The sequence below is a fragment of the Vombatus ursinus genome, unplaced genomic scaffold (assembly GCF_900497805.2).
Source record: "Vombatus ursinus unplaced genomic scaffold, bare-nosed wombat genome assembly UNPS02014826.1, whole genome shotgun sequence".
Taxonomy (NCBI): domain Eukaryota; kingdom Metazoa; phylum Chordata; class Mammalia; order Diprotodontia; family Vombatidae; genus Vombatus; species Vombatus ursinus.
The window spans coordinates 12,141,873-12,159,156 of NW_020954604.1; the positions used below are offsets into that span (position 1 = coordinate 12,141,873).

General features: G+C 40.1%; 1 protein-coding gene across 9 annotated transcripts in view; it reads left to right on the top strand.

Moving 5' to 3' along the window:
* Positions 1-13,124, top strand: part of TRERF1 (transcriptional regulating factor 1) — a 288,027-nt gene extending 274,903 nt beyond the window's left edge. For 5 of the 9 annotated variants that reach the window (XM_027838387.1, XM_027838389.1, XM_027838391.1 and 2 more), the window contains 2 exons: positions 2,512-2,720; positions 9,583-9,901. In XM_027838387.1, coding sequence (XP_027694188.1) covers positions 2,512-2,720; positions 9,583-9,901 — 528 coding nt within the window. Of the gene's footprint in view, positions 1-2,511; positions 2,721-9,582 lie in introns of all 9 variants that reach the window. The other 4 variants (XM_027838388.1, XM_027838392.1, XM_027838394.1 and 1 more) reach the window with 2 other exon arrangements.
* Positions 13,125-17,284: the final 4,160 nt, after the last annotated feature.

The window sequence follows — 17,284 nt, forward strand, 5'->3', positions numbered from 1 at the left end:
CTTTTTCTATTAAAAAAAATTAATTGTTTTATTAAAAACTTAACCCTGGGCATTGATACAACCAACCATGTTTTTATAGTAATCATTTGCATTTAAATGAATTTCAATGCATAAAGTATTTTTCAGCCACTTCGAAACCTTCATCAGGATTCTTAGGTCATTATTTTTTCCTTTTATATGGATGCAATTAGTGTGTGTGTGCCATTCTTCTGACTCTGCTTTGTTTGCTTTATGTTATTTCATAAAGGTTTTTCCAGATTTGTTTATTTCTCATATTTACTGTTCTTAAATGCACTGGAGAAGAAAATGGCAAACCACTCCAGTATCTTTGTCAAGCAAACCCCTAGTGGGGTCATGAAGAGTTGGACACAACTGAAATGACTAAACAACAAATTCCATTACAGTAATACATTGACAACCATTATACCATTTGTTGAACAGTAAGGTTGTTTCTAAATGTGTGTGTGTGTGTGTGTGTGTATACACATTTTTATATGCATTTGATTGTGTGATTTCATATATCTTACATATGAGAATCTAAGGAGAGTGAGCTCCTGTATATTTACATACACATAATAAGTTGAGGATATAGTCTCAACAACAGAATTAGTCAAAGGGTATGATTATTTTTATGATGCTTGTGTATACCTAGATTGCTCTCTAGAAATAGTGTTCGGTATTGATAGAAATAGTTTTCAGTTATAAATAAGCAATGAGTGAGTTTTCCTGTTCCCCTCCAACCCCTTCAGCATTAAGTTTTGTTGCTTCTAATAATACTTTGCCAATTTGAGAGATGTGTGGTAGCACTGTAGAGGTGTTTTAATTTGCATCTCTTAAATTACTAATGAAGTTAAGCATTTTTTTCAAATGTTCATTAACAGTTTGTGTTTTGAAAATATCATTTGCTCATATCCATTGATCATTTATCTAATGTGGACTGGGAGTTACCACTGACTTTTTATTATTTCCTTATCTGTACCTTCAAATGTCAAATCTGTCATATATGGCATGGCATTTAAATTTCGATCTCTGTGACTTTTTTTTCTTTTTTTAGAAACCGGGTGTTTTTTGTAATGTTTTTATGGTAAAATTTTGAGTGGGTGTGTTTCTTCTTTGTTTTCTTTTCTGTTGTCAGAAATACCTACCGAAGTGACATTTTTTCAGTGATTAAAAGCTTCATGTGGGCAAGGTATCATCTTATCAGCCTTTATTCCCTCACATTCAGTGATGGAGACTGAGGCTAACCTCTCACTGGCTATGAGACCTACTTTTAAATCTAACACAGGGTGATCCAATGAGATCATGTGTGTAATGTACTTTACAATCTTTGAAGCCCTCCAAATGAATAAAAAAGCATTTATTAAGTGTTCACCATGTACAAAGCCTGGGGATACAAATAAAAAAACAAGACAGTCTTTGCCCATAAGAGCTTATGTTCTTTTTTTTTTCAATCAATAAACATTTATTAAGCACATACTATGTACCCAGCACTATGTTAAGAACTGGGGATACTAAAAGGGGTCAAAAGACAGTCCTTGCCCTTAAGGAGCTTACAATCTAATGTAACTTAAAAAAAGAAAGAAAGACATTCTTGTAACAAATATGCATAGTAAAACAAAACAAATTCCTGCATTGTTTATATACAAAAATGCGTATGTCTCATTTTGTATCCTATTTATATCACCTCTCTGTCAGGAAGTTATAAGGCTAAAAGAGCTTACGTTCTAATAGGAGGAGACAATATTCATAGGAAAGTGGTGGGTCAAAGGGAGTACTTTGGTATGGAAGTTACAGGAGTGGTTAGTGTAGCTATAGGGAAGTCCATTGACATATACCTTCCAGCAGCAGTAACAGGGCTGATTTGATCATGGTTCTAAGAGCTGAAAACAGGAATGGTGGCAGGGGGAGAAAATTGACAGGGAATAGGGAATAAAGTGAAGCATGGCTGGTAGCCTGCCTGAAATTGTTGGCCAGAAAAGGTGCATCAGTACAACCTTACTGTCCAACAAATGGTATAACGGTTGTCAATGTATTACTGTAATAGAATTTGTTGTTTAGGCCTTTTAGTTGTACCTAATTAGTACAACAAGCCTTTATGGTGGAAATTTAAAAGATAAATGGGTTAAAACCTTTCTGCCTTATGAGAAGATGGAAAGTCTCTACATGTTTGGGGCTCTGTATGAAATAGTGGGCCAGGGAGTACAGTCACTAGTGTGGTCAGCAGGGTTCCAGGGCAGAAGTTTTGGAGAGGAAAGGGTTAGAATCTCCAGGGTGCTGTTTGTGGTCCTGATTGAGAGAAGATGACCAGAGAGAAGAGAGCAAAGTCTACTCACTCCCGTGCTGGAAATGAATAGATTCCAACTCTTTCCAAAGCCTTGAGCAGAGTGTACTTCCAGATCTAAGAGTGTTCCTAGGAAACCCAGCATTTTCCTCCAATGTTAGCTATTACTTACCATTATTAATAATATTTTCAAGACTGTAGATGTCACGTATGCTCCCTTTCTTACCCAGGTGTTCAGCTCTCGGCAGGCATTGAACGGCCATGCCCGCATCCACGGTGGCACAAACCAGGTGGCCAAAGCCCGGTGCTCGGTTCCCCCTGCAAAGCAGAAACAAGGTGCCCAGAGCGGCTACTGTTCCGTGAAAAGCTCACCAGCTCACAGCACAGCAAGTGGTGAGACCGACCCAACCACTGTCTTCCCCTGCAAGGAGTGTGGGAAGTAAGTAAGGCGAGGATGAATCCTCTCATTGCACTGAATTCAGTTTTCATTGTTCAGTAAGACCCTAGGTTAAGAAGGCATGTGCTTTTCAGCCAGGAAAGAGGAAGGCTGAGTCAGGCTCACATTTAAAGTCAGCGAATAATCTTTTAAAATTTTGTTTCTAAAATTTTTATTGATGCTATTTGTTGTTCCTTTACATTCATTTGTTGTTCTTTTACATACATTTCTAGATCTATCCCTCTTTCCCTCTTCATACTCAGTAGGCTCATGCTATATGACAAATATTTTTTAAAAGAAAGGAAAACAGCAGTTTTGCAAAACAAACTGTCTTGGCCATCTCTGATAGTACAGTCAGTATTCCACACTCCCATGTGGTTGCATAGTAAGGCCTGAATAAGGAAGTCCTGAATTTTTCCAGCCTCAGATGCATACTAGTTGTGTGACCCTGGGCAAGTCACTTAACCTCTGTTTGCCAACTATAAAATGGGGATAATAGTAGCACTTACCGTGCTGGATTGTTGTGAGGGTCAAATGAGGTAGTATTTGTAAAGGGCTTAGCACAGTGCCTGGCACATGAAAGGTGCTATAGAAATGCTTATTCCTTTGTCTATCTCTGCACTGAAGAGAGGGAGGTTCCTTATCTCCTTCTTCAGGGTCTCACTTGGTCTTTATAATTAGATACCATTCAGTTTTTTTGTTTGTTTGTTTTTTGTTTGCTTTTTGCTAGGCAATCGGGGTTAAGTGACTTGCCCAGGGTCACACAGCTAGTAAGTGTCACGTGTTGTGTGTCTGAGACCGGATTTGAACTCAGGTCCTCCTGACTCCAAGGCCAGAGCTCTATCCACTGCACCACCTAGCTGCCCCTGATACCGTTCAGTTTTATTCATTGTCAGCTAACATTAATTATGCACAGAGCATTGTGCTAGACTTACCAAGAGAAAGGTAAGGACTAATCAACTGTAGTTCTTGCTCTCAAGGAGTTTTTCATCTAACGGTGGTGAAATACAACTGGTAGACAGATGTGTATAATAGAAAATAAGGCATCCCGAATGTAGGAGGTGAAAGGATTTTTGTTAGTTCAGAAGAAGGAAAGCTCATTACTGCTGACTAAGGAATCTAGGAAGACTTCATGGAGGGGCCTAGGGAGGGGTTTGAGTTTGGCCTTGAAGGATTGTAGCGGGCAGTGGTGAGGTAGGCTTGGAAGAAATGGGGACAGACTATTCCAGGCATCGAGAACAATGAGAACGGAGCATGGAGGCAGGAAAGGGCAGGCCATGTTGAGGGGCCAGTAAGGAGTCCAGGATCTTTGAAGTTCAGGGTGTGGCTTTGGTTGGATCAGGATAGTCAGTGATAAGACTGTAAAGGTGAGAAGGCCACAGATTGTTGAGGGCCTTGAATGCCAGATGGGGGATCATAGAGTGGTGAGGGGAACACACAGCTCATGTTTACCAAGCACCTTAGCACTAGGCCCCACCTTGAGAGTTGCGAAGGAGGTAGTTTTGGGCTACATGAAAAGTCATAGGGTATTTCTTTGTGAGTAGACCCATGGGATTTGTTACTCCCAAGAGAGAGTGTCATTTAAGAACGGCAACGAACTACAGAGGACTTTAGATGAATTCAAAGAGTTAGTTTCATCATGAGAAAGGTACGTTTGGGTTATATCCTTGATGTCTGGAGGTTGGTACCAAAATGAACAATGGACCTAACATGCTCTTGGGTCAAATGGACTTTAAATTTGATCCAGGGAGCAGTTTGGTGTTACATGTACCTGGCTGGCGGGGGTGGGGGGTGTCGGGGGTGGGAGGTGTGGAGGGTGGGGTAGAGGGAGTCTCAGGATTCCAGGAACGGACCTCTTCAGTCAGAAGCCGCCCAGCCTGACTCCAGATTTGGCATGAGTGGGAAAATCCCAGGATGGGCCTTGGGCTGAATGGGATTTGGGCTTTCTCTTTCCCATTCATGCTCCAGCCCATCTGTGTTCACTCAGGTCATCATCAACTTCGCGAGAGTTAGCATAGGCCACCTAGTCTTGTCAGCTGTGAGAACCATTCAGGGAAAATATTGATGATGAAATAGGGGCAGGGGGAATGAATAGTAGGGAGGGCAAGAGGCAAGGAGATTAAAAGTAGTAGAAATTATTAATTTTCTCACTCTACGGTGCTCAGGATGGTACCACTGCTTCCTAGGGGAGACCCCTGCCCCCCTCCACTTCTGGATACCTAGAATTGTTAGGAATTACTTCAAGCCTAAATCTGCCTCTGTAATTTCCACCCAGTTTTCCTCATTATGTCCAGTAGGACCAAGCAGATTAAGTCTACTTCTTCTTCCACGACACTTCAGATGTGTGGAAGCATTTATTATATGCCCCCTTTCCCACATTCTTCTGGTCTTCTGGCTAAACATCCCCAGTTCTTTCAGCTGATCTTTGTATGTGGTCTCAGGCCTTCACCATCCTTGCTGCCCTACCATAAATGATCTCCAACTTATCAATGTCCTTCCTAAAATATGGCACCTAGAATGGAAGACAGATGTGGTCAAAGCAGGGCAAAGTGTACAGTTAAACTCCCTAGTCTTAGACAGTATACACCTCACTTAGGCAGCCTAAGGCATCTTAGATGACATCTCACTCATTTGACTTATTAAACTTATAGCTTACTAAAACCCCCCAGATTTTTTTTCTGTCTAACCTGTGACCCCCATGTCAAGTTTATTATTTTGGAAACAATATACAACTTTACATTCGACCCATTAAATTTCATCTTTTTAAAATTGGCCTGTCAAGAGCTTGAATTCTGATTTCGTCATCTAGTACGTTAGCTGTAGTTCCTGGGTTTGCATCATCTACAGATCTGATCACCCTGCTATCTGTGTGTTTAACTTAATCATTGATAGAAATGGCAAACAGGGTAGGATCAAGCTCAGATCACTGGGGCACTCTGCTGGATACCGCCTAAGTTGGACTCTTGCCATTAATGATGGCATTTTGGATCCGGCTGATTGGCTAATTCTGCCTATCTTTACTGGAGTCCAACTGCATTTCTCCACCTTTTACACAAGAATTACAAGAGGCATTGTCAATTAGTTTGCTAAAATCAAATGTAACTAAATGTACCACATTTTGTAGAGCCACCAACTAGTAGCCCTATCCAATAAATGAAATGAAGTTAACCTGTTCTTTATCTTTTTATTTTAAAAAGTTATGGTTTATTATTTTCTTTTATATCACTTATTTCCTTATATAATCCCCCAACACAAACACACCTCCCTTGTAACAAATACCAAGTAAGTGAAAACCAACTGATAGGATGACCATCTCGAAGAACATATGAAACATTTTTTACCCATAATTCCCTAAAGGAATTATGAACTATATTCTGAGACAAAGATTGTTGATTACAAATAATGAGTTCAGCTTCCTAGTAACACGATTTTCATTTATGTTCTTGTGCATATTGTTCCTCTGGTTTTGCTTTCTTCAGTCTGGGCCAGTTCATACAAGTCTTCGTATGTTACTCATAGCATATGACCTAATTTAACTAAAGACAGCTAGATTGTTGTTGCATTGTTTCAATCATGTCCCCATTTTTTTGTGACCCCATTTTGGAATTTCCTTGGCAAAGATACTGGGGTGGTTTTCCATTTCCTTCTCTAACTCATTTTACAAATGAGAAACTGAGGAAACAGGGTGAAGTGACTAGCCCAGGGTCACACAGCTAGTAAGTATCTGAGGCTGGATTTGAACTCAGGAAGATGAGTCTTCCTGATTTCAAGCCCAGTGCTGTATCCAGTGTGCCACTAGATAGTGCAGTGAATAGCATTGGACTCGAAGCTTAGTAAGACCAGAGTTCAAATCCAGTCTCAGACACTTACTAGCTCTGTGATCCTGGGCAAGTCATTTAACCTCTGCCTGCCTCAGTTTCCTCTTCTACTAAATAAGGTTAATAATAGCACCTACTACCCAAGTTTGTCATGAGGATCAAATGTGATAATATTTGTAAAGTGCTTTGCAAACCTTAAAACTTTCATTATTAACTATGGCCTTTACTTTATAATGTCTATTACTTTAAGAGACTGGATTTAATTTGTCATCTCTGTAACAAAGCAACCTTTTCACTATTGTTGTGGTTCTCCCATGATGGAGGCCTGAAAAATAAAGGACAGGAATTGACTGTGAGCTGTGTCTAAGGGTGGTAGCTTTCTACAATACAGTAAAGACCGTCAAAGAGAAGTCTTTATTTGAGTGACCCAAGTGCACTGAGAAGGACTCCCAGGTTTGGGCCCGTTTTTCTCTAAAAAGGTCAAATGTCTTAATGGCTGGAGGCATGTCATATTTTCTATTTGAAGTATTTATCATAACTAAAATAATAATAACAATAATAATGGAGAAGGCAGTATGATGTAAAGGATAGAGCCAGCTTTGGAGTCAGGAAGACCTGGGTTCAAGTCCTGCCTTTGGCATATACTAGCTCTGTCCCAAGAGGCAAGTTTCAGTGCTTTGGGCAACTCTCCAAGATGATAAGTTATAGTGTGAGTTGTTGATCTTTGTCAGTGGAGGGAGTTTCCATACTGAGAGATTTCCCCACCTTGTTAAAATCACAGGCCTGCCTCAGAATGATATGTTAAAGTTTGCAAAGTGCTTTTACCTTTGTTTTCTCATTTGAGCCTTCCAAATCATTCTGTGAGGGAGGGTCTTTGGGTTTCATTTTCTCCATCTTACAGATGAGGAAACAAAGACCCAGAGAATATGATGGTTATGTTGCTAGTGAGTATCAAAGGTGGGATGTAAAACCATCAAGCCCAGCGCTCTGTTCACCCTACTGCCATCAATAAAGACAAATAATCAAATAAACGTACAAAAATAAGGAATAAAATCTGGATCTCTTAGCATTTAGCAGAGCAGAGTCAAACAGATGAACAGATAATAAACAAAGAAGTGCATTCTGTCTGCCCTCGTTTCATGTTTTGCCTTTGTTTTTATTTTTTAGATAAGTACTCAGAGTCAGTGTCTACACAGTTCTGGTGCTGTTGATAGCACATTAGCACTTCAGATAGGTCTCGTTGTATTAATAATCCTTTTCTTTTTTAAAGGGCACATATGTAGTGGCCTTGACTAGAGTATTCTTTCTTCTTTTTCTCCTTTTAGCTCTTCTTATCCTTCCAGAGGGGGACAAAGGACACTTTTAGTGACATTATCCAAAAAAACTTATTTTTGACCTTCAGGTGGTTGTACGCCTTTCGTTATTGTGGTCTCTGATGTTAGGTTGTTACCACCATGTGCCCTGAACACAGAACCAGCCCCCAACCCAGACCACACCTCCCTGATTCCCAACACATTTTAGTCCCATTATTCCCTGCATGTCCGCTGCTTTGTCTACAGAAAAAGAAAGCAAAGAGGAAGGTAAAAGAAGAGAATAGAAAGTGGGGGAGGGAGGAGACACTTCAGAGCTCAGAAATAAAGGGCCTTTTAAACACCCTCCCCCACCACCACAAAGGAGAACTTGGAGATCCTCCCCATCCTGTAAAGCAGCTGTGGTAGAGTAGAAAGAACCCTGGGTTCTAGACTCAGCTCTTCCATTGACTACTCCTTTGCCCCTAGATGCACAGCTTTCTGGGCTTGAGTTTCCTGCTTGATGAAGAGGATAGAATTAGATTTCTGATACACACACCTCCCTTCAGCTCTAATACTTTAGGATTCCAAGATTCTAAGGCAGCACTTCAAGTACTGAGTATTGGGAAAATCTAGTCTTTAAAAACAAAAAAAGATTAAAAAAGAAGAGTTTTATTGATGCCTCTTCTTTAGACAACCCTGTCATTTCTGAATGAACTCCCCACTCTACTCATATTGGCTACTCTCTTATAACAAAGAGAAAAACAAGTAAACAAAAATAATTAATACACTGACCACACAGGTAGCACCAGCAGCGTGGTATGGTGGAAAGAACACAGGATCTGGAGTCAGTAAGCCACAGGTTCAAATTCCATCTCAGATCCTTGGGATTGTGTATAGAAAGCTAGAAGAGACCTCAGAGTCTCCAGCATGTACTGCAGCTTCCTCATTTTATGTGTGAGGAAACCAAAGTCCAATGAGGCGCTTTGACCAAGGCCACAAAGGTAGGATGTTAGTATGCAGGTCCTCTGATTACCCAGCCAATGTGTTTTCTACTACACCGTGCAAGGCCAGTTAACCTCCCTGGGCATCTGAGGTCCCATCCCACCTCTAGATGTGTGACCCTGTAATGGATGCAGTATTCTGTTCACCATTCCTCCTGCTTAGAGACTGACAGGACAAGCTGTGGTGTACTGTTGTGATGGAATACTGTTGTGTTATGAGAAATAGTGGAAGAGAAGGGAAAAGTGGTTTCAGAAAAATCTGGGAAGACGTCTATGCATTGATGATAAGTGAAGCCAGCAGAACCAGGAGAACATTGTGTGCAGTGACAGTGATCAACCGTGAAAGGCTTAGCTATTCTAGTCAATGCTGTAATCCAAGACAGTTCCAAAGGACCCATTTTAAAAAAAAAATGCTACCCACCTCCAGAGAGAGAATTAATGAACTCTGGGCACTTTTTTTCTCTAGCCTTTTTTTTTTTTTTTTTTGGTAACATAGTTATGTTAATGGAAATATATTTTGCTTGACTTCGTGTATAATTGATATCATATTGCTTGCCTTCTTAATGGTTGGGGGAGGGACTGGAGGGAGGGAGAGAATTTGGAACTCAAAATTTTAAAAAATGAATATTAAAATATAAAGTATAATTTTTTTTTAAAGAGTCCTCCTTCCTCTCTGCTGAGAAAAGGGAGGTAAGGAAAAACCTAATCTCTTTGTGAACCTCATCAGCCTCTCTGTGTCTCTCTTGTATCACAGGGTGTTTTTCAAGATCAAAAGCCGTAATGCCCACATGAAGACACACAGACAACAGGAGGAACAACAGAGGCAAAAAGCCCAGAAAGCTGCAGTCGCTGCCGAAATGGCAGCCGCTATTGAGAGGACTACTGGGCCGGTGGGACCTGGGCTGATTCCCCTGGACCATCTGAGCTTAATAAAGCATGTGGAAGATGTTGACATTCTCGGTGATGATGTCGTCCAGGAGTTGGGAGGTGTCATCGAAGAGACTGAAGTGGTGGACACAGACCTGCTCTTGGACGATGACACCAGTCTGCTGCATGGTGACACAGAACTGTAAAGAATCATGTCTCCCTGAGAGACAGTTCAGGCCCTTGGCGCTCGCCCTTACTGGTCAGGAACCCATGACTGTCTGCATTGTTTGCAACCATTTTAAACTATCTGTTTTAAAAAAAGAGTTCCTTTTATTCAGATCCAAAAAAAAAGAAAGAAAAAGAAAAATCTTTATTTTTTTCCCTTTTTTAAAAAAAATTTTTTTGGGGGGTGGGAGGAAAATAAATAATTGGCACAAATATCTTTAAGAAATGTTTCATCTGGGTTATGTTCTCATGAGTTTACTCCTGACAGCTAGTGAAGGTGGGCCTGATGTTTCCATCTCCATTTTCCCCCAGATGTTTCATGGGAAAGATTTCAAGTCTCAGGCATCAAGTTCACATTTTACCCAAAGCTTCTCATGTCCCTCGAGGGCACTACAGATTTAGGTTGGGGACTCGGGCCATGCTTTGCCAGGCAATGCAAGAGTCCACGTTCCATTGTTCCACTACATCTTTACAACTGGATGCAGTGGTAGTAAATTGGGCGAAATAGGCCCTTTTCTGTCCTTGTTCCTTCATACACATCCTTGGATAAGTTGAGCCAATGTGAATGAAGGTCCATCTTCACACTGCCTTTCTTGTAAATGGTGGTTCTTTTTACAGGAATCAAAGTGCTATGTGTTCTCAGGCTTCTCTCCATCAGGGTTCTTAATAAGGCAGTAGTTTACCATTCCCCCAGGTGGGAGAACAGAGCTAATGCTTCTGTGGGTGGAGCCCACTTGGGATTAAAATGCTGCTTGTTAGGAGGGTCACATTTGGTGACCCTGACCTCACTGGTGACAGCTACTGTGGTGTTAGAAGGGGTGAGGGGGATCCCAGGCTACATGCCTACTAGAAGTATGAGGTATACTGATATAGCGGGTTGGGAGTTCTTCCATTTGTAGGGAGGGAGAGAGAGTAGTGGAGTTCCTAAGGTAAGGAGTTGTCTTAGGAAACAGGCTTTACTTTGTAGAACGAGGTAGCTGATAGGAGGTCATATTCCTTTTAATACCATTGTTCATACTCAACAGGGGAGCCCAAAACAAGACCTTGTGCCGTTTAGAAGTACTGTGAAAACTCATTAGAACTTAGCTTGGACTCACAGATGCTGGATTGAAGTTTACCTCTGCACTAACTATGGGATGGGGAAGGGTTTGTCAAGCCAACAAGTGGTCATAAACAGGGAAATACTGAGTGAAGAAGGCCCATGGTGATTCCACCACACCCCTTTGGCCACGGTGTTCTAGCATTCAAACCCAGAATATGCTTAGTGTGAATGATTTACTAAAGTAATTTTTGGGGTTCTCTCAAGACACAGCTGGGCTCTTCCTTCCCTTGACCCTGACAGCAGTGTTACTGTGCATACTTGAAAGTAATAAATCTTCAATTCTTTTACAAGTAGTTTATATTAGCTCAGATACTTTTCCACTTCAGACAAGACAGACTGTCTTCCGCTATACTTGGGGAAACTAGAGAGGTTCCAGGATTGGGATCTAATCTGGTGGAGAACGGTGTTCTCACAGACAACCACTGTAAAGTGAATGCCATGTGACTTTTTAAACCTTTTTCGAGGCTTCTGGCCTTCTTCCCACCCATAATCTCTCATTCTCTGTCTCTGAGGACCCTGGTTTCTTGCGCTGATCCAGTGAGTGACATACCCCATCAGTGGCTTGGAATTGGATAGGATTAGAGAAGGAGTGAGGGGGTTTCAGGAGAGAAGAACCTGGTCAGTTTTCATAGTGGCCTTTCAACATCCTCCAGCGAACATCCCTCCGGGAAAAGGCCAGCTAATGTCTTCCATCACACAGGCAGCTCAGCCTCACTCCTGGCTTATGCACAAAAGCCTCAGAGCAGAATGACAAGAATAATTATAAGCAAATGAACAAATGAGCCTCGTTTCAATCAATTTGTGCTTAAAAAAATGGAATTTCCTAGTTTCCCTCTCCCTCTGCTTAAAATATATATATATATATATAGTTGTATGTCACTCATTGTCATTTCAGATGGGTTTTGAAGCCTCAAATTTCATGCATCTTTTAAATGAACTTTTTTTTGCATGTTTTGAGGGGTTTCTGGCAGCCTCCCCTATGTATTACAAAACTATTCAACCCAGGACCTTCCATGTCATGGGTGTGATGGTTGGACTCCCAGGCCAGTCATGCCCCTGAGTAAATAGAGCCCCAGATTTAGTAGGATGGTTCTAGGGTAGCCCTGTTTCTGGGTCCAAGGTCACAGCAATCTCTGGGATCTGAAAGTCTGTTTGTCAAACATAAAAAACATACAGAGTTTATAAACAGTTGGTGCATTCCTTCTATTGAGACGATGACCCACGTGTCCCAGTTTTTAACATTAAAGAGACAAAACTCAGAAGGCACAATTTTGTTTAACTTTCTACTTAGTTCCACATAATACTATTGATGTTAAATAACCAAAGAATTTTCCCTTCACAGACAGATGGTTCCAGTTCCTGAATTCGTATTTCCTGATCACTTATACATAAAAGAATCAAATTCATATTAAAAGAATGCACTTACTTTCTACTTTTACTTTTCCTTAAGAAAAAAAAATATTCTGCCTGCATCAATATCTTGTTTTGGCTTCTTCCCCCTCCAAAAAAACAAAACAAAACAAAACAATAAGCAACACTTTTCACTTTTAATGGTTAATGTCTTCAACAAGATTGATGTTTACTCTCAGATGTTTTCACTAGTGAATCTAGTCCTCTTTGAGAAAGCTTGTACAGAAAAAGTTAACAGATATATTTTATGGAAAAAAAAGCCCATCTTATTTTCAGATATATTTAACTGCTGTTATATTTTATTAGCAGAAGGGTGTAAATATTTTCTAGGAGTTCTATTGTAAAGAAGAGTATTTTTGAAAAAAAAAAGTTTAATGTATTAAAAAGGAAAACAACATTTTAAAGCTGTGGTTACGTTCGGTTCCTGTTATTACTTCCTGATGTTCTGTTCTCAACGGCTCGCTTGCATGCCTTCTCTTTGCTGGATGTAATTTATTCGGGTTTGTGCCATTTTTGAGTTTGATTTCATGATCTTTGGTGTGTTCGGCTGTATTTTCCCAGCATGCAGTATACTTGGTACATTGCCAAAGCGCTTTGTATGACATATTCATAGTATTTCCTTTTGTGATGTGTTGTGTTTGTGTGTGTGTGTTTTTTTTTAAAGAAAGAAAAATAAAGAACTTTATGTCTCATTTCAGCCAAAACAGAACAGTGTTTTCTAGTGAGTTTTATAATTACATTTTGCTAAAGATGTTCCTGGATATTTTTCTGTTTTTGTTAAGGCAAGCCAAAATTCTTTTAAATGGCTAAGGCTTGCTTTTTTTTTTAAGGTTGAGGTTGGAAAGGAAAGTTATATATAAACATCATATGTAACAAGTAAAGATAGTTTATAGACTTATCCTTTAAAAAGGTGCATTCCTTAAAAGGTAGGGGTTCTAGGACTTATTTTAACCTAGAGGCAGGTTTTTGCAATTTAAAAGAAATGACCATAGTATTTTCAGAGATGCCACACTTAAAGAAATGATAACTCCTCAACATTTTGATGGATTTTCAGAGATAACTAAGAACACAAAACCTTCGAGGTCTAATCAGTAACCTCCAAATGTACATTTACATGGAGGTGGGGATTGGGGAGGGTATGGTGGTTCTCTTATTATTTGTATTAGCTCCCTGGCATTATGTGCCTGATGGTGGGGCAAGCATGGCAATATTGTTGGACTATTGGAGAGAAATTTTTTGTCATTCAGTCATTTTTCAATTGTGTTCAACTTTTCATGACCCCATTTGGGGTTTTCTTGGCAAAGATACTGGAATGGTTTGCTATTTCCTTCTCCAGCTCATTTTACAAATTGGGAAAACAGAAATTTCCAGAGGCAGACAGGGTTAAGTGACTTACTCAGGATCACACAGCAATTAAGTGTCTGAGGCCAGATTTGAACTCGAAGATGAGTCTTCCTGACTCCATGCCCAGCGCTCTAGCCACTGTTCCACCTAGCTGGAGAGAAATTTGGGGCATACCCAATAACTGGAACTACATCGAACAGCTCTGTGTGACTCTCGTATGTTACTAGTAGCGTGTCATGGAATATCATGGCTGATGGCTGCAACCAGACAAACATCTGGAAAATGCCTTGGTACAAAATACAAAAGGTATCCTCCTGGAAAGGCTTCTTTCTCAGGTTCAGGAGCCTCATCTTGGAAAAGGGCAAGATCATCTAAGTCAGTGGTTCTTAAATTCTCTGATCTCAGAAAGCCCTTTACACTCTTAAAAATTATAGCTGTCAGTATTTATAGCATTAGAAATTAAAACATTTTGAAAATATTTGTTCATGTGTTAACATAGGTATCATTTTTGTGAAAAATAATTATTTGCCAAAGCAAAAAAAAATGAGTACTGTTGTTTTATATATTTTTGCAAATCTCTTTACCATCTAATGTAATAGAAGACAGCTGGATTCTCTTATCTACTCCATTTAATCTATTGGAATATGTTTTAGTTGAAGTATGTGAAGAAAAACTGTCCTCACACAACTATCTAATTGGAAAATAGGAGTATTTTATTAGATAAATAACATCTTAGTATTATGATGAAAATAGTTTTGACCTTATGACCCCCTGGAAAGGTCTCAAGGACCCTCAGGAATGTCACTTCTAGTCTAGCTAATGGAAGCTGGGGAAGAGCCCTAACAATAGGGCAGTCTGAGGGAGTGAAAACAGCACAGTTAGGAAGACCTGAGTTCAAATAGAACCTGAATCACTTACTGGCTATGTGACCCAGGGCAAGTCACTTAACCTCCTCTCAGCCTCAGTTTTCCCAACTATACAATGAGGACAATAATAGAACCTGCCCCCCATGGTTGTTATGAGGATAAAATGATATATTGGCAAAGTGCTTTGCAAATTCTTAAAATACTATATAACTGCTAGCTATCATTATTATTATTATTGTTATTAGTGATAATCCCACTCTACACTGACCTGATTAGGTCTCATTTCAGACGTATTAGGTTTAGGACACTACTGTTTGTGCAAAAGTTGACCAGCCAGGGGAGTGAAGGGCCTCTAGTCTAGGTCATATTCAAGTCTAGGTCATATTCGATTCAACTCAATAAACATTTACTAAGCACCTACTGTGTGCCAGGCACTGTGTTAAACCTTGGAGATACAAAAAAAGACAAAAGATAGTCCCTGCCTTCAAGGAACTTACAATCTAAGCATGCAAATACTATATACAAAGCAAGCTATAAACAGGATAAATAGGAAATAACTAACAGATGGCACTGGAATTTAGGGGAGTTGGGGAAGGCTTCCTGCAGGAGGTTGGATTTTAGTTGGGATCAGTTGAAGGAATAGGGCATGTTTCGGCTAGAGAAAAAAAAACTGATAGCTGTCTTTAAATGTTCGAATGTCTGTTGGGACAGCTAGGTGGTACAGTGGATAGAGCACTGGACTTGGAACCAGGAGGATCTGAGTTCAAATTTGGCCTCAGATACTAGCTGTGTGACCCTGAGCAAGTCACTTAACCCCTATTTGCCTCAGTTCTTCATCTGTATAATGGGAACAGTGGAGATGGAAATAGCAAACTACATCAGTATCTTCTCCAAGAAAACACCATGGACAACATCCATTGGGTCACTTCGAGTCAGACACGACTGAACAAGAAGAAGAAGAAGAAGAAGAAGGGAGGAGATGTGTTCTGTTTGGACCCAAAAGGCAGAACCAGGAGAGATGAATGGAGGTTATAAAAGAGCAGACTTTAGGCTTACTGTCAGAGAAAAGTTCCTAACCATTAGAATTGGCCAAAAGTGGAATGAGCTGCTTTGAGAAATGATAGAATCCCCTTCCTTGACAGTCTTCAAGTAGAGACTGGATGATCACTTATACGAAATGCTACAGCAGGGATTCCCTTCCAGCTTTCAAATTCTGTGATTTTTTTCCCTGTGAGTTGAGAATACTTATCTAAAGGACTCCATCTGCCAGTGCTCTTTCTCCTCTAGTAGAATCACAAAAAATAATGTCATAGATGACAGAAGACCCCAATGCCTTCTACCTAACAACGCACAGAACTTAAGCCCTTTGTCATAATTTAAATTATGCTCCTCAAACAAAAATTTTTGCAAAACATGTATAACCTATATCAGATTGCTTACCATCTCAGGGAGGGGGGAGGGGAAGGAGGGAGAAACTCAAAATTTTTAAAAAGTGTTAAAAATTGTTTTTACCAGTAACTGGGGAAAAAATAAAATATTATTTAAAAAAAAACCTTGCAAAGTACTCTTTCTTTTTGGATTCTATTCTACCTCCCAAATGCCCTCACTGTTTCCTGGGGAGTTCTGGGGGACTAACCTGTCCTTTCTTGCCCTCAGCACTAGAGAGGCTTCTTGTGTGCAGTAGCCAGGCCTATACAGAAGTTTCTTGCTGTCATCATTATATTATCCTTTAATCTCGAGTTGTCAAGGGTAAAGGAAAATTGGGATCAGTTCCTCATCTGTAAAATGAGGGGGTTACACTATACAGCAAGGTCTCAATTAGTGTGAATGATAAATCCCCTGAAGTGGTCGCATGTATTTGTGTTTACACAGTTTGAAACAATAATTATGTAAGATGTGGTAATTGGTTCCAGTCCAATGGAAATGTTGTGTGAAATTCGAATTAATGCAGTTACTTTAGGGGATTAATTATTTCTCCTAATTAGGACTTAGCTGTATTTCTAAGGCCCCTTCATAGAATCACATGCTAGAAAAAACTTTAAAGATCACATAGCTTGACTTTCCCATTTTACAGATGAGGAAACTTAGGTGCAGGCATAGTGAGGCCTCAGGGAGCAGATGGTATATCCAATGTGAGAAGTAATCCAGGGGAGACAACACTTTAAAGTTTGCAAAGGGATTTACTTATATTATCTTATTTGAGTCTCATTCCAGCCTCTCACTGAAGCAGTTGGAAAGAGGGCTCCTTGAGTTGGAGGAATTTTAAAATGAGACATGACCAGTTTCTCCTACTCAGTTCAATCCTTTCCTTTGGCAGCAAATGCCTCTCCAAATGAATGATTATGTGGTAACCCAAGCATTCTCAGTAGGAGGGGAAAAGGAAACCCACACACAAGATTTACATGTCCAAAGTAAATTTATTAGAAGATATTCTTTACAGCTGGCTAGAAAGAGGAGTAAGATCCTGTTGGTCTGCAAATCTGTGCCCGGATTGGGGAGCAGGGGGGATGGTTTGGCAGTTCCGCACATAGCCATGGTATAGCAACTCCCAAGAAGGCTTCAAGTTTCCTTCCTTCCTTCCTTCTTTCCTCCCTCCCTTCCTTCCTTCCTTCCTTCCTTCCTTCCTTCCTTCCTTCCTTCCT